We start from the raw sequence: 19,904 nt of genomic DNA on the forward strand, positions 1-19,904 counted from the left end.
GCTCAGGTCCCCCCGCCCCCCGCAAGCCCCTCCCACATGAAATAAATCAGAAGAGGTCCTTATGGTTGGGGGATGGGTAGACCACAAGTAGTTGTTTGATGGGCAAATGCAACCTCCAGGTAGCTGGAACCCACAACACTGGATAATTTAGCTGGTACAAAGATGCCTGGATACCCCAAAACAGTTTTGTTTCAACTGTGCATGCACTACCAGTCATGTGGAAAGGCCCTGCCAAAAGTATGTTTGTTACTCCTGCTGCTCCAAGTTTTTGAGATGTTTCCCCAAGAGAATAGGATTTCTGATAAAAAGCAGCAGCAAGAACAAAGCACCTGGCAATTTGCCCAAGTCATTCCCCACCCTCGCCTGAGTTCACGTTGTACTGTGCAGATCCATTGTGAGAGACTTTGTTGCCTAAGAGTCATATTAGAAAGACAAGTTTTTGTTGCCTCCTTGTCATACTGATAGTTATGAAGTAAGGGGCTAGTCTTCACGGCAACGGAGTGGAAGAGGCTAAGCTCAGTCTTGTCTTACCCAATAATGCATGGAATCCTAGTATTTAAGGGATTGCATTTCTCAATCTTCTGGAAGCTCCATCACAGTGTAAATTCTAGCGGGAGGGAGCAGCTTTTCCATCCCAAATGCTAATGTCTGTCAGCACATAAGGCAGAAAGAGATATTTCGATCTCTGCCAAAAGATAATGCATCTACATAAGTTCTTTGCTAGCAGAGCACATTGAGGATCTCTTTCTAATATGTGCACTGGCATTTGGATTAAACACAGACATTTAGAACATCTCCCATGGTTGATTTCTAAGGATACCAATCCCACTCCTTATCCAAACATCACTCCAACTATTTATTGTTTGTAGTCTGGAGGATTAGTACCAAACTGACTCTGTCCCTTCAAAGTCTCTCTGCCAAGACACCAAGACATTTTATTGAAGATGGGATCAGAACAAGTCCACTTTGTTACTAAGTTGTAAATCTTTAAAGCTGTTTCAGATATCTTCTGTACTTGAAAGCCCTCACACTGAATGACATCTCTGTGTGGAACTCTTTTATTTTAACTCTTCACCTAGAGGAAAAAAACAATTTAGTTCTATACCTGCCATTTTCTCCAGTCTTTGTCGGCAACTTGTCCAAGACACTTGTGAGCCACTTGGGCAGCTACAGGTGGAGTCCAGAGTGCCTTCCCCCTTCAATAATTAATCAACCCAAGCAACGAAGTGCAATAGTGAAGTCCAGTCAGACACTCCAGATGTTGTCACAACTAGCTTCAGAACAGCATGTGCTGACCAGTGTTCTCTCTCATTTTTTTCATCTGTGTGCGGAATGAGTTGTTCTGGGCGGAAGTATCAAGGCAGTGTGTGCGCACATGCTTTCAGAGTAGGACCTTCCTGATTCAACCTGAGCAGGATCTAAAATTGACTGAGTGGACATTAAAAAAAAATGTGTGAGCACGTGTGCATGTACACACCTTAGAGGGAACACGGGTGCTGACCATTTGTTGCATTTTTAAAGAATTACAGATTTCTATGTATTACGTACTGAGAACCAGGCTCAAGAAAAGTTAGAAAGAGAAATGAAAGCTACAGTGTATCAACCAAATATTTCCTTGTTTGCTGCTGGAGCACAGAAGTGGCTTTGGGGGACACCAAGAGTGCCAAGATGAAATCCATAAAAAGAGTTCAGAACAGTATCTGGTGCAGAACTGGGATTGCAATATACAGGGAGTGATGGAAGAGAAACGAAGGCATCAGGTAACCTGTAAAAAAAGTTATCACCTTCATCCACCCAACACTACACTACTCATTTTACAGAAAATATAATTTCAAAAATCAGACCAAGTACTTGTTGACAGCTGCAAAGATGTTGATCAATTTGCACACCTTTCCATTGCATAACTGATTCTGTACCTTCAGTTCTGCAGTGCAGAGCAGACAAACTGTAGGTAGGATTGAATCCTGAAAAACATTCAAGTTCCTGAAGAACACTTCAGTAACTCGATTATGAAACACAAAACACTCAATGAAATGCCGAGGAGTATAAAACACAGTAATTAGTAGAGATCTGTACTAAATTGTTTTGAACAACCCCCAGAATTTTATCTCGTTTTCCCCATTCATTCCCCAACATGCTTTGGGACATTTTAATGTATAATCAGCATTTTAAAAATATATACTGACAACATTTTCATTATCACTGTGACCCAGAGGATTCCATTACATTAGAAATCTGTTGAGAGATAATGAAGTCCATTTTAAGGAAAAGAAATGCATCTATCAATTCAGAAATGGTTTAGAGTTGAAAGAGTTTGTCTTCAAATTCTGCCTTTGGTTCTAGTAATTAACTCATTTCTTAGATAGCCAGTGAAGTTCAACCGGCCATCTTCTAGACTTAGGGATTTCCCTGATTTCCTTTCCATGATTCACATAGAAGTTTAGATCCTCCTAACAGAATCTGTGTCCTGTTAAAGAGTAGAGCAGAGTTTTTAAATCTTTCTACCCTCACATAACCTTAAGTGGTGCATCGGGGAAATGCTTGACTAACAAGCAGAAGGTTGCCGGTTTGAATCCCCGCTGGTATGGTACTATATCAGGCAGCAGCAATAGATGCTGAAAGGCATCATCTTATACTGCACGGGAGGCGGCAATGGTAAACCCCTCCGGTATTCTACCAAAGAAAATCACAGGACTCTGTGGGCACCAGGAGTCGAAATCGACTTGACAGCACACTTTACCTTTACCATACCTTCAGCTAACACTTTCCACATCAACTTGTCTGAATGCTTAGTACATGTCTGCAAGTTTGTCATGGGGAAAACATCTGAGTATCTCTCATGAAACTGCTGCACACTGCAATGGATTCTAGAGGATATGCTAGAATGCACAAAATTTACACAGGCCAGTCCTGTTGGGTCTAGCCAGTCCTGTTGGGTCTCACCCTGTGCAAGCCAAGAGCATGCCCTCAAATGTACCCAATAACCCCTTGTAATTGTGCATTGGATGAGAAGATTGCTCACCATAATTCTTCTTTGAAGAACCTTATCCCATGATAAGTTTCCAAGGAACTTCAGGGTTTTCCAGAATACAGTCTAGAGCGCACCCAAATAGAGTGTTATATGCTGTGACATGGTTAAACTTTCCTCTATGTCTGGAGAGATGCAAATCCTACGCCATTCTTTAACTGATTTTTTGAGGCAGAGGAGGTTAGCACCAGGACAGCTTCCTCAAAACCAATGGCCAGGCAACACTGTTGGATCTAATGGGGCTGTAATCCAAGTTAGATCAACCAATGCTCTAAATTTGCAGCACAGAAAAGCTGTTTAAGGTTTAGAATAGAGAGGTGGTGCTTGAAGCATTTCAGCACCTCTGTTTCCAGGTAAAGAAAGACCTGCCTTCCTCCTTTTAAAATGCCCGCTCAAATGCCCACTCTCTACTGCTCCAGATGTGCATAAAACACTTCATACACATCCACAGTTTAGAAGCACTGACCAGTAGGAAATTTAATGTTTAGTTTCAGTTCATGTCCAATTAGCTTTAAAAAACAACAACAACAACACTTTGGAGCACACATCATTCCAGACCTGACACAATCAGCTTTTGAAATTCCTCTCAGTTTAGAAAGTGGTTACCATGAAGGAATGAGGACACTGTTTTGAAAAAGCAATAGCAGCAAAGCTCGTTGCATCGTAGTTTGAATCTTGGTCTATTACCAAGTGTTTGTTTCCAAGAGTAATTTATTCAGATTACCAGATCAGGTAAACTTTAACTGCAAATTTCAGAGGTGTGCAGGTCACACACAAAGCAACGATGGCATGCTAGGTTTATCTAAGTCCAATCCAAGCTTTAGTAGATACAAAAAGGTAATCTCTAGAGGTCCTACAGCCCTGTGCCAATCCTTCTGACTCTGGTCCCCCAAGACAAGCCAGCTAATGGGTGGTTTGACAAAAGGACCGCCCATTCACATGAGCAAAGGGCCAAAATGTTATGTTTCAAACCACCAAGAATCCCCATCATCTCCACTTACATCATCAACTTAATGCTTGCAGCCCTCCTGGAAACCATTTTATAAAGAAGTGATGACTAAGGCAACAGAGGCTTTTAGCGAGTGACTAAACCCCTCCTGTATTCTACCAAGAAAACCACATGGTTCTGTGGTCGCCAGGAGTCGACACCAACTTGACAACACATTCTTTCCTTTCCTAAAGGCCATGTATTATAAGACAGGAAGTACAACTACTATGAATCAGAGAAGAGCCAGAATTGCACAATCCCAAAACAAATTCTTTAAAACTTAAGTAGTGGACTACAGCAACTGAGGTCAAAGGTTGACTTTCTTTGGTCAAGCATGTGAATGAGGACATTCTTCATAAACCAAACGTTTAAGGTATAGTGGCCCTTTAACAAATGACTACTTGTTAATTAGAAGACAGAGATGGAAGGAAACACCCACTCTGCAAATAAAGCTGATGTGACATAGTAAACCAGGCCATTCCAAACCAAATTGCAGTATCTGGGTAGTAGACAAGCCAAACACATTTCTGCAGTTGGTTCAATTCAAGGACATGTATCTCATCAAGAGCACCAAACAGGAGAAGTCTTATCCCTAGGAAACTTCAGCTGAGCTAATGTGTCAAAAAGGCTCATCTTTGTCAAAAGATCATTTGCTAACTCAGACCCAGTACTGAAGGAACTTTATAACATTACGAATATTTGCTGCTTTAAAGAAAAAAGTTTTCAAAGCAATTTGTATAGTAAAAGGAATGAGAAAATGGCCCCCTGTTCCAAAAGAGCTCCCAATCAATTAAAAACAAACAACTCCCACTAAGGAGGATGCTATGCTGGGACGAAGAGGAACAATTATTTATTGCTATTAATTAATTAATTGCTATTGCCCTGCTAAAACCGGACACAGATAAATAACACAATTTGAAGAGACACAGACATACAACCCAAAGTGAGTCAGTATCTGTCATGGCACATCCCAGAAGAATCATTAAGGCTTAGTAGGTAGTAGCTGCAGATTTATCATTATGCAGCTTAGTAGCTGCAGATTTATCATTATGCTTAGCAACTTATCGGCCCACTCTGAGAAGCCACACCATGTGAAACTGTTCGCTGCTCTTCTGCACTTAACTACTGTTCGCTGCTCTTCTGCACTTAATATAAAGCAGTTCACACCTCACTATAATTAGAGGTAATGACCCTACTTCCCTCACTGACACCAAGAGCAATGCACAATGAATAATGCAAATAGAGTTTTTCTGATGTAAACCTATGCCTTGCAACACTTTAAATCCTTTTGCTAACGTTCCATTCATCCCGCCCCCCACCCCCCAGTATTTCCTCATTCCATTATTCTCCTGCTAGCTTTTGTGTGTTCATTTTTGTCCTTTAGAGGTTCAGTTTCCAGTCCTGACAAATTCATCTTAATTTGTATTTTATTAGGAATCGCAAAGACCAGGAAAAATCCATTGTTATTACTATGTGCAACTGAAATAGACAGATAAAACACACCTTATCCACAAATGGTCAGTGACTGGGGACAGAAGTCCAAAGGCAGTCTTAAAGTGGTTCTAATGGTTGTTCAGAGTCAGAATGCTGGGAATGTCGGACAGAAGGCAGAGGCTGGACAGTCTTGTACATTTCTCCAGTCACCGACTGTCAAACTAAACCCATCTAGCATATTCAAGAGTTCACGGACTGACCACAGTCTAACAAAGGTGGTGAGTGTGCTCATTTTATCTACCTAGGTGGAAGTTTCACTTTCTGCACTGGCCCAACCCACTGCTTTCTCTGAGTTTCAATCCGCCAAGAGAGCTCTTGATCTCAAACTGAGTATAGGGATCAAAGGCTATTTCTAGCTGTAACAAGTTTGCCAGGTGGCTTTGAGCAGATCACTGCTCACTTGGTGGCCTGCTCAACTCTGCCCCTCCCCCCACAGCTGATTTTTGACTACAATTTCCATAATCCCCAGCCACAGTGGCCAATAGTCAGGGATTATGGGAGTTGTAAGACAACATCTGCAGGAAAGCAAAAGTTGAGCAGGCCTGCCTTAGATTGCACCAAAACAAAACATCATCCAAACACCCACATGAACACTGCACAGCAACACAGGGACAACTTTACCATTAAACAGCCTGTTTCCTGCTGAAGTCAACCACCCACCTCACACACACCACACATCTTACCACCACAAAGATACCTGCTGCTCCATGGACATTCACCATTTAAGGAATTCCTGGTGGCAGCTTCATTTCCTTTACTACATAAAATATGCAAATATCTTTTCTACATGAAATGTGCTGAAATAAAAAACAGGGCAAACAAGAAATCTATTCTATGTTCTGTTATCACTCCCCACCTTCCTCCGTTAGGAAAAAGGCATTATTCTTCCATTCTCTTCCTGCTCATGGGACTCATTTTATATTCAGGCTATATTTATATTCAGGCTAGAAGGAGAAGTGGGGACCAGGAAGGTACTGACCCTCCACATGACAATTGGTAGAACATGACTGCTGGCTGTACTTTTGCTAAGAAGCAGATAGCTGGAACAGTAAGGATTATGAGTGTGAGCAGAATCCGGGCTTATATGTTGTCTGATCTAGCGCCTATGAAGTGGAGGGTGGGAGAGAGAGGTAGTGACAAAGGTGGTGTAGCTGGCAAGATCCAGTCACCCCAGCAGTTCACCTCTTCAGTCAAGAGCTGGGTGGTGACACATAGACCAAATTACTACCAAATATCCTTCAAGCTTAAGGCTTACTGAGCAGTCTGTCCTGACCTCTAGAGGCATAATTGCAATGTGTCTAGGCTCCACCACTCAGTGTGATAAAGGATGGAATGAAGCAATGGTAGCGAGGCACAAGCAGCAAATTGGTTGTAAATGACTGTGCACTCCTTTCCACTTACCTAGCCGGGGTGGATTTCTCAATAAGTCAATCAATTATTCATGGTTCAGCAGAAACAGTTCTTCATCAAGCATCAATGTGCTCCTCGAGATTCCCACTGATGGGCAGTGGGAATGCTGTGACCAGCTGCCAACTATTAACTATAACAAACCCATCTCATATGTTCCAAGAACTATAGTGTACACATGCATCCTGCCATAGTTTGCCTGTCATGTGGGAAAGCAATAGGGCTACTTCAACTTTTTATCAAATCTTGCTGGTAGTTGTAGAAGAGAGATACAGAGTGTGTGTGTGTGTGTGTGTGTGTGTGTGTGTGTGTGTGTGTGTGATGAAATGATACAAAGGTCTATGTAGCAGAACTATTTTAATGAAAATTAGCTTGGAACACATTGAAGCTGTCAATCATGAGCAGCAGTTAGAGTGTGACAGGAGTTAATGGTGGAGGGAGAAGGAGCAGATTTTTGGGTCTGGTGAGAAGCAGTCTCAAAAGGAGATGGTTTAGACTCAAAGGATTAAAAACAGTCTGACAAAAAACTGAGTGAATGAGAGTCTGTGGTAAGGACTAGGGATGTGCACAGAACAGATTTTATATTCAGTTTCGAGCTGTAAATGAAACACAAAACGGCTGAAACATTTCAGCAAAACAGCAGCCAAGCCAGCTGTTTTGATTAAAACAAAACGTTGCGAATGTTCAGCCATAGGGACAATGAGGAAATTCAAGACACCCCATTGTTCCCCATGGGCAGCTCCAAGGGACACCAAAGTGGGTTGGATGGTAGGGCATAATGGGTGTACCTACCACCCAACCCACAGAGGAAGTGAGCAAGCAGGCGATTTCTAACAAAAATTCTATGGGGTTTTTTGAGAACGGTTAAAACTTGTTAAATTTGCGGCCCCTCGGAGCTACCTGTGGGAAACAATGGGGTGTTTTGAGTTTTCCTATTGTTCCCTGTTTCAGCATCTTCCTATATCACTGCTGCCTGATATAGGTGTTTCCCATAATCTGGGAAACATACCAGCAGAGATTTGAACTAGCAACCTCTTGCTCCCTAGGCAAGTTACTTCTCCGCTGCACCATTAGGTGATTACTAGACAATCAATAATCATATAGCAGTTAATAGAATTCCACAACATATTTTAGCCAATCAGGTTTGGCTACACAGTTGTGTCATGAAGGCAAACAGAGCTAGTTGGGTGAGAATGGTATGTGCAAGGGAGGCAATGAGAGTGAATACAGTAGATACATTCCCATTATAATTGTTGAAAGAGGGAGCATTTCAACACTGTCAAAAAGTGTTCTTGGTGAACAACACCAGTGAGGAGTTCTGCCTTAGCAAGCCTGTCCTGTAAGTACTTGCCAATTCAGCCCTAACTTCTGCTAAGAAGTGATACTGCACTATCAGCAACAGAAGTGAACAAGCCTCTTCAAAATACAGTGAGACTGGCTTCCTGACAAAGTTGAACATGTTTTCTCTGACTGGCAGCAGCTGTTTAGGCTTTGTTTAGGGTATGTTTAGATTTCCCCCAGTTCTGCTACCCAAAACCCTTTCAGCAAAAAAATTTTTTTAAAAAAATTCTAGAATTGAACCCACAACCTCATGCACATACTCTACTAAACACAAGAACATAAGAACAGTCTGCTGAATCTACAGGTGAAACTCGAAAAATTAGAATATCGTGCAAAAATTCATTAATTTCAGTAATGCAAATTAAAAGGTGAAACTGATATATGAGATAGACGCATTACATGCAAAGTGAGATAAGTCAAGTCTTAATTTGTTATAATTGTGATGATCATGGCGTACAGCTCATGAGAACCCCAAATCCACAATCCCAGAAAATTAGAATATTACATGAAACCAATAAAACAAGGATTGTAAATAGAACACTATAGGACCTCTGAAAAGTATAAGCATGCATATGTATTCAGTACTTGGTTTGGGCCCCTTTTGCAGCAATTACTTTAAGGGCTAAAACCATCATTGACAACCTCCATAAGGAGGGAAAGCCTCAAAAGGTAATTGCAAAAGAAGTTGGATGTTCCCAAAGTGCTGTATCAAAGCACATTAATAGAAAGTTATGTGGAAGGGAAAAGTGTGGAAGAAAAAGGTGCACAAGCAGCAGGGATGACCGCAGCCTGGAGAGGATTGTCAGGAAAAGGCCATTCAAAAGTGTTGGGGACTTTCACAAGGAGTGGACTGAGGCTGGAGTTAGTGCATCAAGAGCCACCACACACAGACGGATCCTGGACATGGGCTTCAAATGTTGTATTCCTCTTGTCAAGCCGCTCCTGAACAACAAACGACGTCAGAAGCGTCTTACCTGGGCTCAAGAAAAAAAGAACTGGTCTGTTGCTCAGTGGTCTAAAGTCCTCTTTTCTGATGAGAGCAACTTTTGCATCTCATTTGGAAACCAAGGACCCAGAGTCTGGAGGAAGAATGGAGAGGCACACAATGCAAGATGCTTGAAGTCCAGTGTGAAGTTTCCACAGTCTGTGTTGATTAGGGGAGCCATGTCATCTGCTGGTGTTGGTCCACTGTGCTTCATTAAGTCCAGGGTCAACGCAGCCGTCTATCAGGAGATTTTGGAGCACTTCACGCTTCCTTCCGCAGATGAGCTGTATGGGGATGCTGACTTCATTTTCCAGCAGGACTTGGCACTTGCCCACACTGCCAAAAGTACCAAAACCTGGTTCAATGACCATGGGATTACTGTGCTTGATTGGCCAGCAAACTCGCCTGACCTGAACCCCATAGAGAATCTATGGGGCATTGCCAAGAGAAGGACGAGAGACATGAGACCAAACAATGCAGAAGAGCTGAAGGCCGCTATTGAAGCATCCTGGTCTTCCATAACACCTCAGCAGTGCCACAGGCTGATAGCATCCATGCCACGCCGCATTGAGGCAGTAATTGCTGCAAAAGGGGCCCAAACCAAGTACTGAATACATATGCATGCTTATACTTTTCAGAGGTCCGATATTGTTCTATTTACAATCCTTGTTTTATTGGTTTCATGTAATATTCTAATTTTCTGGGATTGTGGATTTGGGGTTCTCATGAGCTGTACGCCATGATCATCACAATTATAACAAATTAAGGCTTGACTTATCTCGCTTTGCATGTAATGCATCTATCTCATATATCAGTTTCACCTTTTAATTTGCATTACTGAAATTAATGAACTTTTGCATGATATTCTAATTTTTCGAGTTTCACCAGTAGTCCAGCATCCTCTTTCACACAGTGGCCCACCAGATGCCACTGGAAGCCTACAGGCAGGAGTTGAAGGCATGCCCTCCCTCGTGCCGTTATTCCCTTGCAACTGGTACTCAGAGGCATCCTGCCTTTGAGGCTAGAGGTAGGCTATAGCCCTCTGACTAATAGCCATTGATAGACCTCTCCTCCATGAAGTTATCCAAACCCTTCTTAAAGTCTTCCAGGTTGTTGGCTGTCACATCTTGTGACAGAGAATTCCACAAGTGGATTATGCGTTGTGGGAAAAAGTACCTCCGTTTGTTGGTCCTAAATTTCGTGGCAATCAATTTCATGGGATGACCCCTAGTTCTAGTGTTATGTGAGAGGGAGAAGAATTTTTCTCTAGTCACTTTCTCCACACCATGCATGATTTTATAGACCTCTATCATGTCTCCCCGCAGTCATCTTTTTTCTAAACTAAATAGCCCCAGGTGTTATAGCCTTGCCTCATAAGAAAGGTGCTCTAGGCCACTGATCATCTTGGTTGCCCTCTTCTGCACCTTTTCCAATTCTACAATGCCCTTTTTTAGATGTGGTGACCAGAACTGTACGCAGTACTCCAGGTGTGCCTACACCATCATTTTGTATAAGGGCATTATAATATTAGCAGTTTTATTTCCAATCCCCTTCCTAATGATCCCTAGCATGGAATTGGCCTTTTCCACAGCTGCTGCACATTGAGTCGACACTTTCAGCAAGCTGCCCACCATGACCCCAAGATCTCTCTCCTGGTCAGTCACCAACAGCTCAGATACCATCAGCGTAAACTTGAAGTTGAGGTTTTTCATCCCAATGTGAATCACTTACACTTGCCAACATTGAACCGCATTTGCCATTTTGTTGCTTACTCGCCTAACTTGGAGAGAACCTTTTGGAGCTCCTCACGATCCGTTTTGGATTTCACTACCCAAAAGAGTTTGGTATCATCTGCAAATCTGGCCACCTCGCTGCTTACCCCTATTTCTAGATCATTCATGAATCAATTAAAAAGCACCAGTCCCAGTACAGATCCTTGGGGGACCCCACTTCTTACTTCCCTCCATTGTGAAAACTCTTCATTTATCCCTACCCTCTGTTTCCTGCCCTTCAACCAGTTAGCAATCCACACATGTACTTGTCCCCTTATCCCACGACTGCTAAGTTTTCACAGGAGTCTTTGATGAGGAACGTTGTCGAAAGCTTTTTGGTGTCCAGGCATACTATTGTCAACTGGATCGCCTTTATCCACACACTTGTTAACACTCTCAAACAACTCCAAAAGGTTCATGAGGCAAGATTACCTTTGCAGAACCCTTGCTGGTTCTCTCCCAGCAGGGCCTGTTGTTCTATGTGCTTTACAATTTTACTACTAGGAACATAGGAAGCTGCCTTCAACTGAGTCAGACTATTGGTCCATCTAGCTCAGTATTGTCTATACGGACTGGCAACAGCCTCTTCAAGCTTGTAGGATGGAGTCTCTCTCAGCCCTATCTTGGAGATGCCAGAGAGGGAACCTAGGACATTCAGCACCGCCTAGAGATGTACATATCAGGCAGGATAGATAGACAGATAGATAGACAGATAGATAGACAGACAAGCGGCCTTATCCCCAGGGCGGCCCCATCCCCTAAGGGGAATATCTTACAATGCTCACATGTAGTCTCCCAGTGTTGACCCTGCTTAACAAAGGGGACGTCATGCTTGATACCGCAAGGCCAGCTCTCCTCCCATGAGCTAAGCAAGGCTCTCAAAGTAGGAGGGCCAGAGACAGGACCTCCCATATCAGGTCCAGATGCAGCAGGGCACCAGCCCACCTGTCTGCCCACAACCACCCCGACTGCTGGCCTCAATCATCCTTCCAGAGACAAGCAAGGCTAGCAACACTCCTAGCCACCACAGAGCTCTGTGGTTGTCTTTGGTAGAATGCAGGCGGGGTTTACCATTACCTCCTCCCACGCAGTATGAGATGATGCCTTTCACCTGTTTTGTTTTGTTTTTAAGAAAATAAGAGTACTGGAGCAGGAATCAGAGGAAATGGACGCTGCTGAGAAGGTAGGCCCCTGCCAGGAAGGTGCGGAGAAGATGAGAGAAAGAGATGGTGGGAAAACAAGAGATCTGAGATGGGGAGTGGGAATGAAATGGGAAAGAGGTCTGGGGCAGGGAATTGGGGGTGGCAGAAAAAGCAACTCAGTGTACTTTACATGTTGAGGAGGGAGGCACCAGTCCACTACACAGTGAACAGTAAATGATGTGTCTGTATGTGTGTGTATGTGTGTGTGGGGAGGGGGGAGTAATCCACATACAGTGGACTGGGCTAATACAATCTTGCTGGCACTCTTGGAGTTATACTCCTTCCACATTGCTATACCATATACCAGAACTAGCCATCACAGAGTTGAACTAACATACATGAGATCTACAGCCCTGAGAGAGTTGCCAAAGCATGCACACAGGTGTGATTTACAAGCTTTGCCAGTACTAATCTGTTTGTTAAGGATTACAGATGTAGATGCTCACTATTTGTCACCTCGTTTATGCCACTAATTATGTGTTTTCAGATTATGGTCCTGCTGACTAAGTAAGTAGTCAATGCCTAACAGTGGCCACAACCACATACTGCCCAGCCAGTTACAGTCTGAACACATCTTTGGCTGAATGTCACTGATATTTGTCAATGTCATGTTAATAATGCACTGAGTATCTGCTAGGACTGATACAGAGCCGCAGATCTTTTATTTACACCACTTGTGTCAATACAATTCAAAAGCTGACTGGCAACTATTGTTACTGACAAGTCACACTGAAGGAAGGGTGGGGAAGGCCAGGTCCACTGGAAAAGTCCCTACTCCCTGCACCAACACCACAAATACCAAAAGGGAGGGCTATTTATTTACCATAAATGTAAAGCTATAAACATAGCTAACAATTAAAAAACATATTTTCCAGCAGCAGCCTGAATGCTATTTTAACCTTGCTTGGCCTTGAAGTACATGGAATTTGGCACTATAAAAATCAATCAGTAAGGGAAAAGAGCAGCTGAGGCACTATCACCAAGACACTCCTACCCTCGGTAGCCACTGAACTAAAAAGATGGGAACATCCAGAGTCAGACCACAGCAATAAGGAGCTCGTATGGGAGTAGGTGCCTTCAAATAACCTGATCCCAGACTTTCTGAAAGGAAAGACAGGTACAAGATTCCCACTCTCAGGTCATCTACCAGTTGCATGGACAATTAAAGGTAAAGTGTGCCACTGAGTTGGTGTCAACTCCTGGCGACCACAGAGCCCTGTGGCTGTCCTTGGAAGAATACAGGAGGGGCTTACCATTGCCATCAGTATGAGATGGTGCTCATCACTGCTGCCTGACAGAGGTGTTTCCCATAGTCTGGGAAACATACCAGCGGGATTCGAACCGACAACCTCTGGCTTGCTAATCAAGTCATTTCCCCACTGCGCCATTAGGTGGCTGACTCCTGGGCTCTTATTAAACCACAATGTATGCCACCTACTATTCCTTCTAAGGTATCAATACTCTCAAGAATAGCAGATGGCACACTTTGTGGTTTAAGTAAGAGCCCAGGCAACTGGTAGATATCCTGAGAGTGAGAATGGCTGTAGATCACTTGTTAGCTGCAGTTAGAATTGTATGCCCAGAGGAGTACTGTTGTGTTTCTTATAGTCTCTCCCTACTGACACCAGCTTTATATCTATAGGAGGAAATGGCAGGCACTTACATATATAGGAGAAAACAGAGGCATACATTTGGGGACAGATCATGGCTGACACATGGAACATAACTGTTTCTGGCAATCCCTCAGTTGGGAACGACAGGAGCTTTTGCCCCCACCTGAACTGTGCCCTCAGTTGCAACCTCTTTATCTGTACCTTTCGTTATAGGCAAAAAAACAACAAAACCCAAGTGCATGGGCTGCAGTGGGGCCAATGCAAGGTAGGACCAACACTTGCTCCCAAACTGGCAATCCCACTGTCAGGGCAGAGTATAGCTTCTGCTCCCAACCCAATAAGGTATGAGAGCACTTTTTTTTTTTAAACCCTCTGCATAGAGTCAAATCCTTTTGCTTCCCTCACCCACTGCACTAGTGAGAAAAATAATGCTCCAATAAGCAGAAGTGTAACAGTTGTCCCAAAAAATTGCTCTCTTCCCGGGAAAAGAGCTGGTCTTGTGGTAGCAAGCATGACTTGTCCCCTTAGCTAAGCAGGGTCTGCCCTGGTTGCATATGAATGGGAGACTGGAAGTATGAGCAGCCATTCTGGGAAGAGCATCTAGGTTCCAAGTTCGTTCCCTAGCATCTTGAAGATAGGGGTGAGAGAGACTCCTGCCTGAAAACTGAAGCCGCTGCCAGCCTGTGTAGACAATACTGAGTGAGATGGACCTATGCTCTGACTCAGTATATAGCAACTTCCTATGCTCTAGGGGTTGCAATCTGAATCGTGGTGGGTGCTAGGCTGCATCCACCACAAAACAAAAATGCAGCTCTGCCAGGGGTGTAAGGAAAGGAATCCGTTTCCTGCCCTCACTCAGGAGAGTGAATAAAGGAGGAGACACTCTTCTCAACCTGGGGTAAGCCACTTCTAACATTCATGATCAACAAAGCAGCCCCCTTCCTCCCCACCCAACTTTAGGGAGGAAAAGTGGCATTGAGTTCCAAGATCCAGTGGCAGACCTGGAAAACCTGCTATCCCTGGTCATCTGCACAATCCCACTTGAGCATGTTCAAAACACACAAAGCTTGAATACTGGCACTCTGGCATCAATTCTTTGGGTGTTGGTGCAAATGCCCACAGCCAATGTGTGCATGCTGGAGAGAGAAAAGAGGTAAGCAGGAAAAATCTGAGTTTAGGGCCAAAGCAATGCACCAGACTCTTATGATAAGAGATTTGGGATATTTAAAAGCCTCTTCAGAAAAAGCAGTGCTCAAACCTGTTACTTCTACCTTCAAAAAATCACCTCTGCATTTTTGCACTAGTGCAAGACAAACCATTCTAGTATGTTGCACATGCACACGCACACACACACTTTATTTATTTGCTTTATAGACCGCCCTTCCAAAAATAGTTTTTATTTACATAAAAATAAAAACAATAGGCTACTGTCTAAGATACTGAAGAGTTACAGGTAAGGGGAAGAGCAACTGGTTGGCTGAATATGGATCGCAGCTCAAGAACAGAACATATCCAATACAGAAAGGTTTGGGTGTGTTTTTTTTGCACATCAGTAAACCACCACTTCCTCCAAATCAATTTAGGGATGAGATTTTGACATAACACAATCTTGCAAGCAGGGTGGATTTGATTTAAATCAAACTGATTTAAACCACGATTTAAACCACGATTTAAACCACGATTTAAACCACGATTTAAACCACGATTTAAACCACGATTTAAACCACTAGCAGGGTGGATAAAAATCAAAAAAATCCAATTTAAATTAAAAAAATCTGATTTTTTTTTATTTAAATCTGATTTTTTTGATTTAAATTGGATTTTTTTGATTTTTATCCACCCTGCTAGTGATTTAAATCGTGATTTAAATCAGTTTGATTTAAATCAAATCCACCCTGCTTGCAAGTAAATCTATTAAAAAGTTACGAATCCTCACAGAACATTTTACTAGGCTATGTATCCAGACACATCAATAACAGTAACTATGGCATGTCAGCAACTTGAGGAAGAAGATGTATCCAGTTTACAGAAATTTCACTGCCTGAAGGTAATCATTACTTGCCATAGAAGACCAAATTATCTTTGTATGATCAATTAGCAAACCTGGCCAAGTAGTCTCTTTGACTGCACCATGACAGTCCACCTCCACAGGATCTTCAGTCTATAATAGGTGAAGAAGAATGAGGTGGGAGAAGGTGTTAAGAACTAATAAACAAGCACTGTGGATAGGACAACAGTCAGGTGGCAAAGGAGGAACAGCTAATCAAGGAATTCTTTTGATGCCCTATAGTACTTTCATTTTATGTATTTTCATTTTATGCAACAGATTTCCTTGTCTAAGCAGTTCAAAAGTGACAAACTGAACTAATTTTGTTTCTCAAGTCAACTTCCTGCCAATACAGTTGACACACACAACACAGGATTGAGTATTTACTCCACCCCTGAAGTCAGCCACTTGCCAAAAACAGTTTGCCAGACCTACTACTAACTCTTCCCTATGGCACAAAAGTATTAGACAGGAAGCCAGCTTAATCCGTTTTACATCTTTAACTGCAATTGCGGAGCTGCAATGACAGAAAGGAAGATCATGGCAGGTGCAGCTTCTCCCACTCCCGCAACAGGTTCTGCTGAACACACATTTTGCTTGGGTATCAAGTGCACACGAATGGCTTCTATCAATGGGAAGAAAGCTGGTCTTGCAGTGGCAAGCATGAATCGCCCCCTTTGCTAAGCAGGGTCCACCCTGGTTGCATATGAATGGGAAACTTTGTGTGTGAGCACTGCAAGATATTCCCCTCAGGGGATGGGGCTGCTCTGAGAAGAGCATCTAGGTTCCAAGTTCCCTCCCTGGCTTCTCCAAGATAGGGCTGAGAGAGATTCCTGCCTGCAACCTTGGAGAAGCCGCTTCCAGCCAGTGTAGACAATCCTGAGCTAGATGGACCAATGGTCTGACTCAGTATGAGGCAGCTTCCTATGTTCCTGTTCTCTTGGTAGGCTTTAATACAAGCATGCCAGTCACTTGATAAGCACAACAAGAAGTGCTGGTGTGATGGGATCCGTCAGAAATGCGACATCATTGACAGAAGATCATTTCAAGTGCAAGCTACTTTATTCGTTCACAAGCATCAAGTGCCGAAGGCACAAACTACGCAAGGTCCCCTGGTTCGTAGAAGAGAGGAAAAGCTGCTCTTGCTGAAGACGACCAAGGATGGAGGCCCCCACGGGTTGCCTTGCCCGTATCAACACCGCCGTGTATTGTGCCCTAGAGAAGGCAGCGACGCCGTGTGAACTCCTCCTCACTTCTCCCCCCAACTCGCCAAGAGGGCTGGGCGAAGAAGGGAATGCGGGCCAAGAGGCCTCCCAGACAGAGCTGCCTCGAGTCGGCTTGCAAGGAGATATAATCTCCGACGCAGGCCACCTCCCCGCAACCCCGCCGCCGCCAACTCGTAAGCGCCGCTGTCCCGCCGCACCCAGCAGAAAGGATAGCGCCGCAGACAGCCCTTCTTCGAACTCCTTTTACGCCATTTGCTAAGCTAACGCAACTAGCGTAAAGCGCAGCATTCACGGAAAGAGACGGGCTTCGCGAAAGGAAGTTTATTCAGAGACGAGGCCGCCGCTCTGCCAAAGGCGACTTCCGAAAACGTAACAGGCGCGCGTAATATTCTCGAAAGGCATTTCCGCAAACAGCGCCGGCTACTACAATCCGGCTTGGAGACTCTTTGCGCCTCGCTCTCTCCCCACCGCTTCCTCCGAGCGACTGACTGACCCACTCACCGGCCGACGAAGTTCTCGAGGACTGAGCTCTTGCCCGCGCTCTGACCGCCTACCACGGCGATCTGCGGCAAATCGAGGTGGCAGCTCTGCCCGATAGAGCTGAAGGCGTCCTGTAGCTTGTTCACCAGCGGGATCAGCTCCTCCATTCCTCGGTTGCCCATGGCAACGACCTAAGGAAGGGGCCAGCTCCCCCCGCAGCTCACAGCCCCAGGCAACAACCACCAAACTTCCCCCTCGGATTCTCCTCATCCGGCCTCAGCGACGCCCCGCTCTCCTCGGCGCCCCGCCCTACTTCTGCCACTCGCCATGACTATTGCTTGTTCAAACTGTCACTTCTTGATCACGACCAATAGAAAAGCGAACCGATGGACAATCATGCTGATAGGGTGCTGTTTACCGGCTACGCCCATTTCCGGTCGGCTTTCTAATTGGGCAGTCTGCCCTGTCATTCGACGTCCCCTTTGCTCTTCACCCAGCCAATGCTGACCTTAGGAGAGCGGTCAACTATCTACTTTGCCCGCCCCATAGCTCGGTAGTCCTTCTTAACTGGCGATAGTTCCTAGCCCTCTGTTCCAGCGAGTCAGCACGACCGACCCCACCCGCCCAACCATAGTCGCTTTTCATTGGCTAATAATTCCGTCACACCGAAACAACAATTACTTCAACTCCCCCGCCCCGTTAACGATTAGATGACAAAAGCTGTTTCCCGTATCAATTCCTCTCTCACGCAAAAAAGTATTGCTTTGCCAAACTTTCAGGATGTATGTCCTCTCAGAAAGAGGAAATAAATCCCGATAGGACTGAAGCTTCCAGTTAATGATTGCGATCTTGCTTGCTTGCTTGCTTGCTTGCTCCGGGTACCCCAGTGTCTTGTGGCTTGTTCCTGTGTGCACTTCTTTGTCTAGAGAAAAACTCCGCCAGATCTTTAAGGGAGAGATAGTAGGTTTGAGAAAGCATGAGTTGACTTCTGGAATCTCGACCAATTAGTAGATAATGAAATCCCTTAGCAGATTTAGCAAACCATTTAGGAGATAATGGCAGATGTTTATGATAAAAATGCATACATAAAATGCACCCAGCTTTTCAAAATTCCAAGTGTGTACCTTATTTAGTGCCAAATTAAAGTTATTGACTGATGCAAGACAACCTGCACCATTGTAGAATGAGGAATGTTATGTCAGGAACCATAAAATAGAAGAAAATGACAGAAGCTAAAAGAATAGCAGCTGCATGGAGCAATTAAAATGAAAGGAACAAAATAGATCCCTGCAATTGTAATATGCCAAAGAATATGCCCCTGCAAGCCTGTAAATAGTTAAAGGGGTCACAAGTGTGTTATTGAAACTGCCATTCTACAACAGCAGCCAAACAATACCGGAAAATGTAAAATTAACATAAGAACAGCCCAGTGCTGGATCAGGCCCAAGGCCTATCTACTCCAGCATCCTGCTTCACATAGTGGCACACCAGATGCCAGGCCCCTGATCATGTTGGTTGCCCTCTTCTGCACCTTCTCCAGTTCTATAATGTCCTTTTTGAGGTATTGTGACCAAAACTGTGCATGGTACTCCAAATGTGGCTGCACCGTAGTTTTGTATAAGGGCATTATGATATTAGCAGCTTTATTTTCAATCCCTTTCCTAATGATCCCTAGCATGGAATTGGCCTTTCCCCACCAATGGCACTTTCAACGGGCTGCCTACCATGACCCCAAGATCCCTCTCCTGGTCAGTCACTGACAGCTCAGACCCCATCAGTGTATATATGAAGTTGCAGGATTTTGCCCCAATATGCATTACTTTACGCTTGCTAACACACTGATCCACATTTGCCATTTTGTTGCCCACTCCCCCAGTTTGGAGAGATCCTTTTGGAACTCCTCCCAATCTGTTTTGGATTTCACTACCCTAACTAGTTTGGTGTCATCTGCAAATTTGGCCACCTCACTGCTTACTCCAACTTCTAGATCATTTATGAATAAATTAAAAAGCACTGGTCCCACTACAGATCCCTGGGGGTCTTCCATCCCTACCCATGCATTCCAAGCAAATTATATGAAGTTTTTTTCCTTTTTTATTCAAAAAGAAAAGGACTATCTCCACATGCAGCATGTTCCTCCTCCAGAATTTAGTCCTGCTGTCTTTTATTAGTGTACCAGTGCATTGATTTAGAAGATTTAGGTTGGACCTGCAAGACTGGGGTTTCAATTCTGTTTGGCCATAAAGCTTTATGAGTAATTTTGACCTCCTAGTATATTTCATCCCAATTTATCTCAAAGGATAATGAGGACTGAATAGATT

The 19,904-nt window shown here is 43.9% G+C and overlaps 1 protein-coding gene across 7 annotated transcripts in view; it reads right to left on the bottom strand.

The window, feature by feature from the left end:
• DNM2 (dynamin 2) overlaps positions 1 to 18,170 on the bottom strand; it is a 108,882-nt gene extending 90,712 nt beyond the window's left edge. For 4 of the 7 annotated variants that reach the window (XM_053291801.1, XM_053291799.1, XM_053291800.1 and 1 more), the window contains exon 1: positions 17,605 to 18,169. In XM_053291801.1, coding sequence (XP_053147776.1) covers positions 17,605 to 17,765 — 161 coding nt within the window. In that variant the 5' untranslated portion in view covers positions 17,766 to 18,169. Of the gene's footprint in view, positions 1 to 17,604 lie in introns of all 7 variants that reach the window. The other 3 variants (XM_053291796.1, XM_053291797.1, XM_053291795.1) reach the window with 1 other exon arrangement.
• Between the last annotated feature and the right edge of the window lie 1,734 nt (positions 18,171 to 19,904).

The sequence above is a fragment of the Hemicordylus capensis genome, chromosome 2, assembly GCF_027244095.1.
Source record: "Hemicordylus capensis ecotype Gifberg chromosome 2, rHemCap1.1.pri, whole genome shotgun sequence".
Lineage (NCBI taxonomy): Eukaryota > Metazoa > Chordata > Lepidosauria > Squamata > Cordylidae > Hemicordylus > Hemicordylus capensis.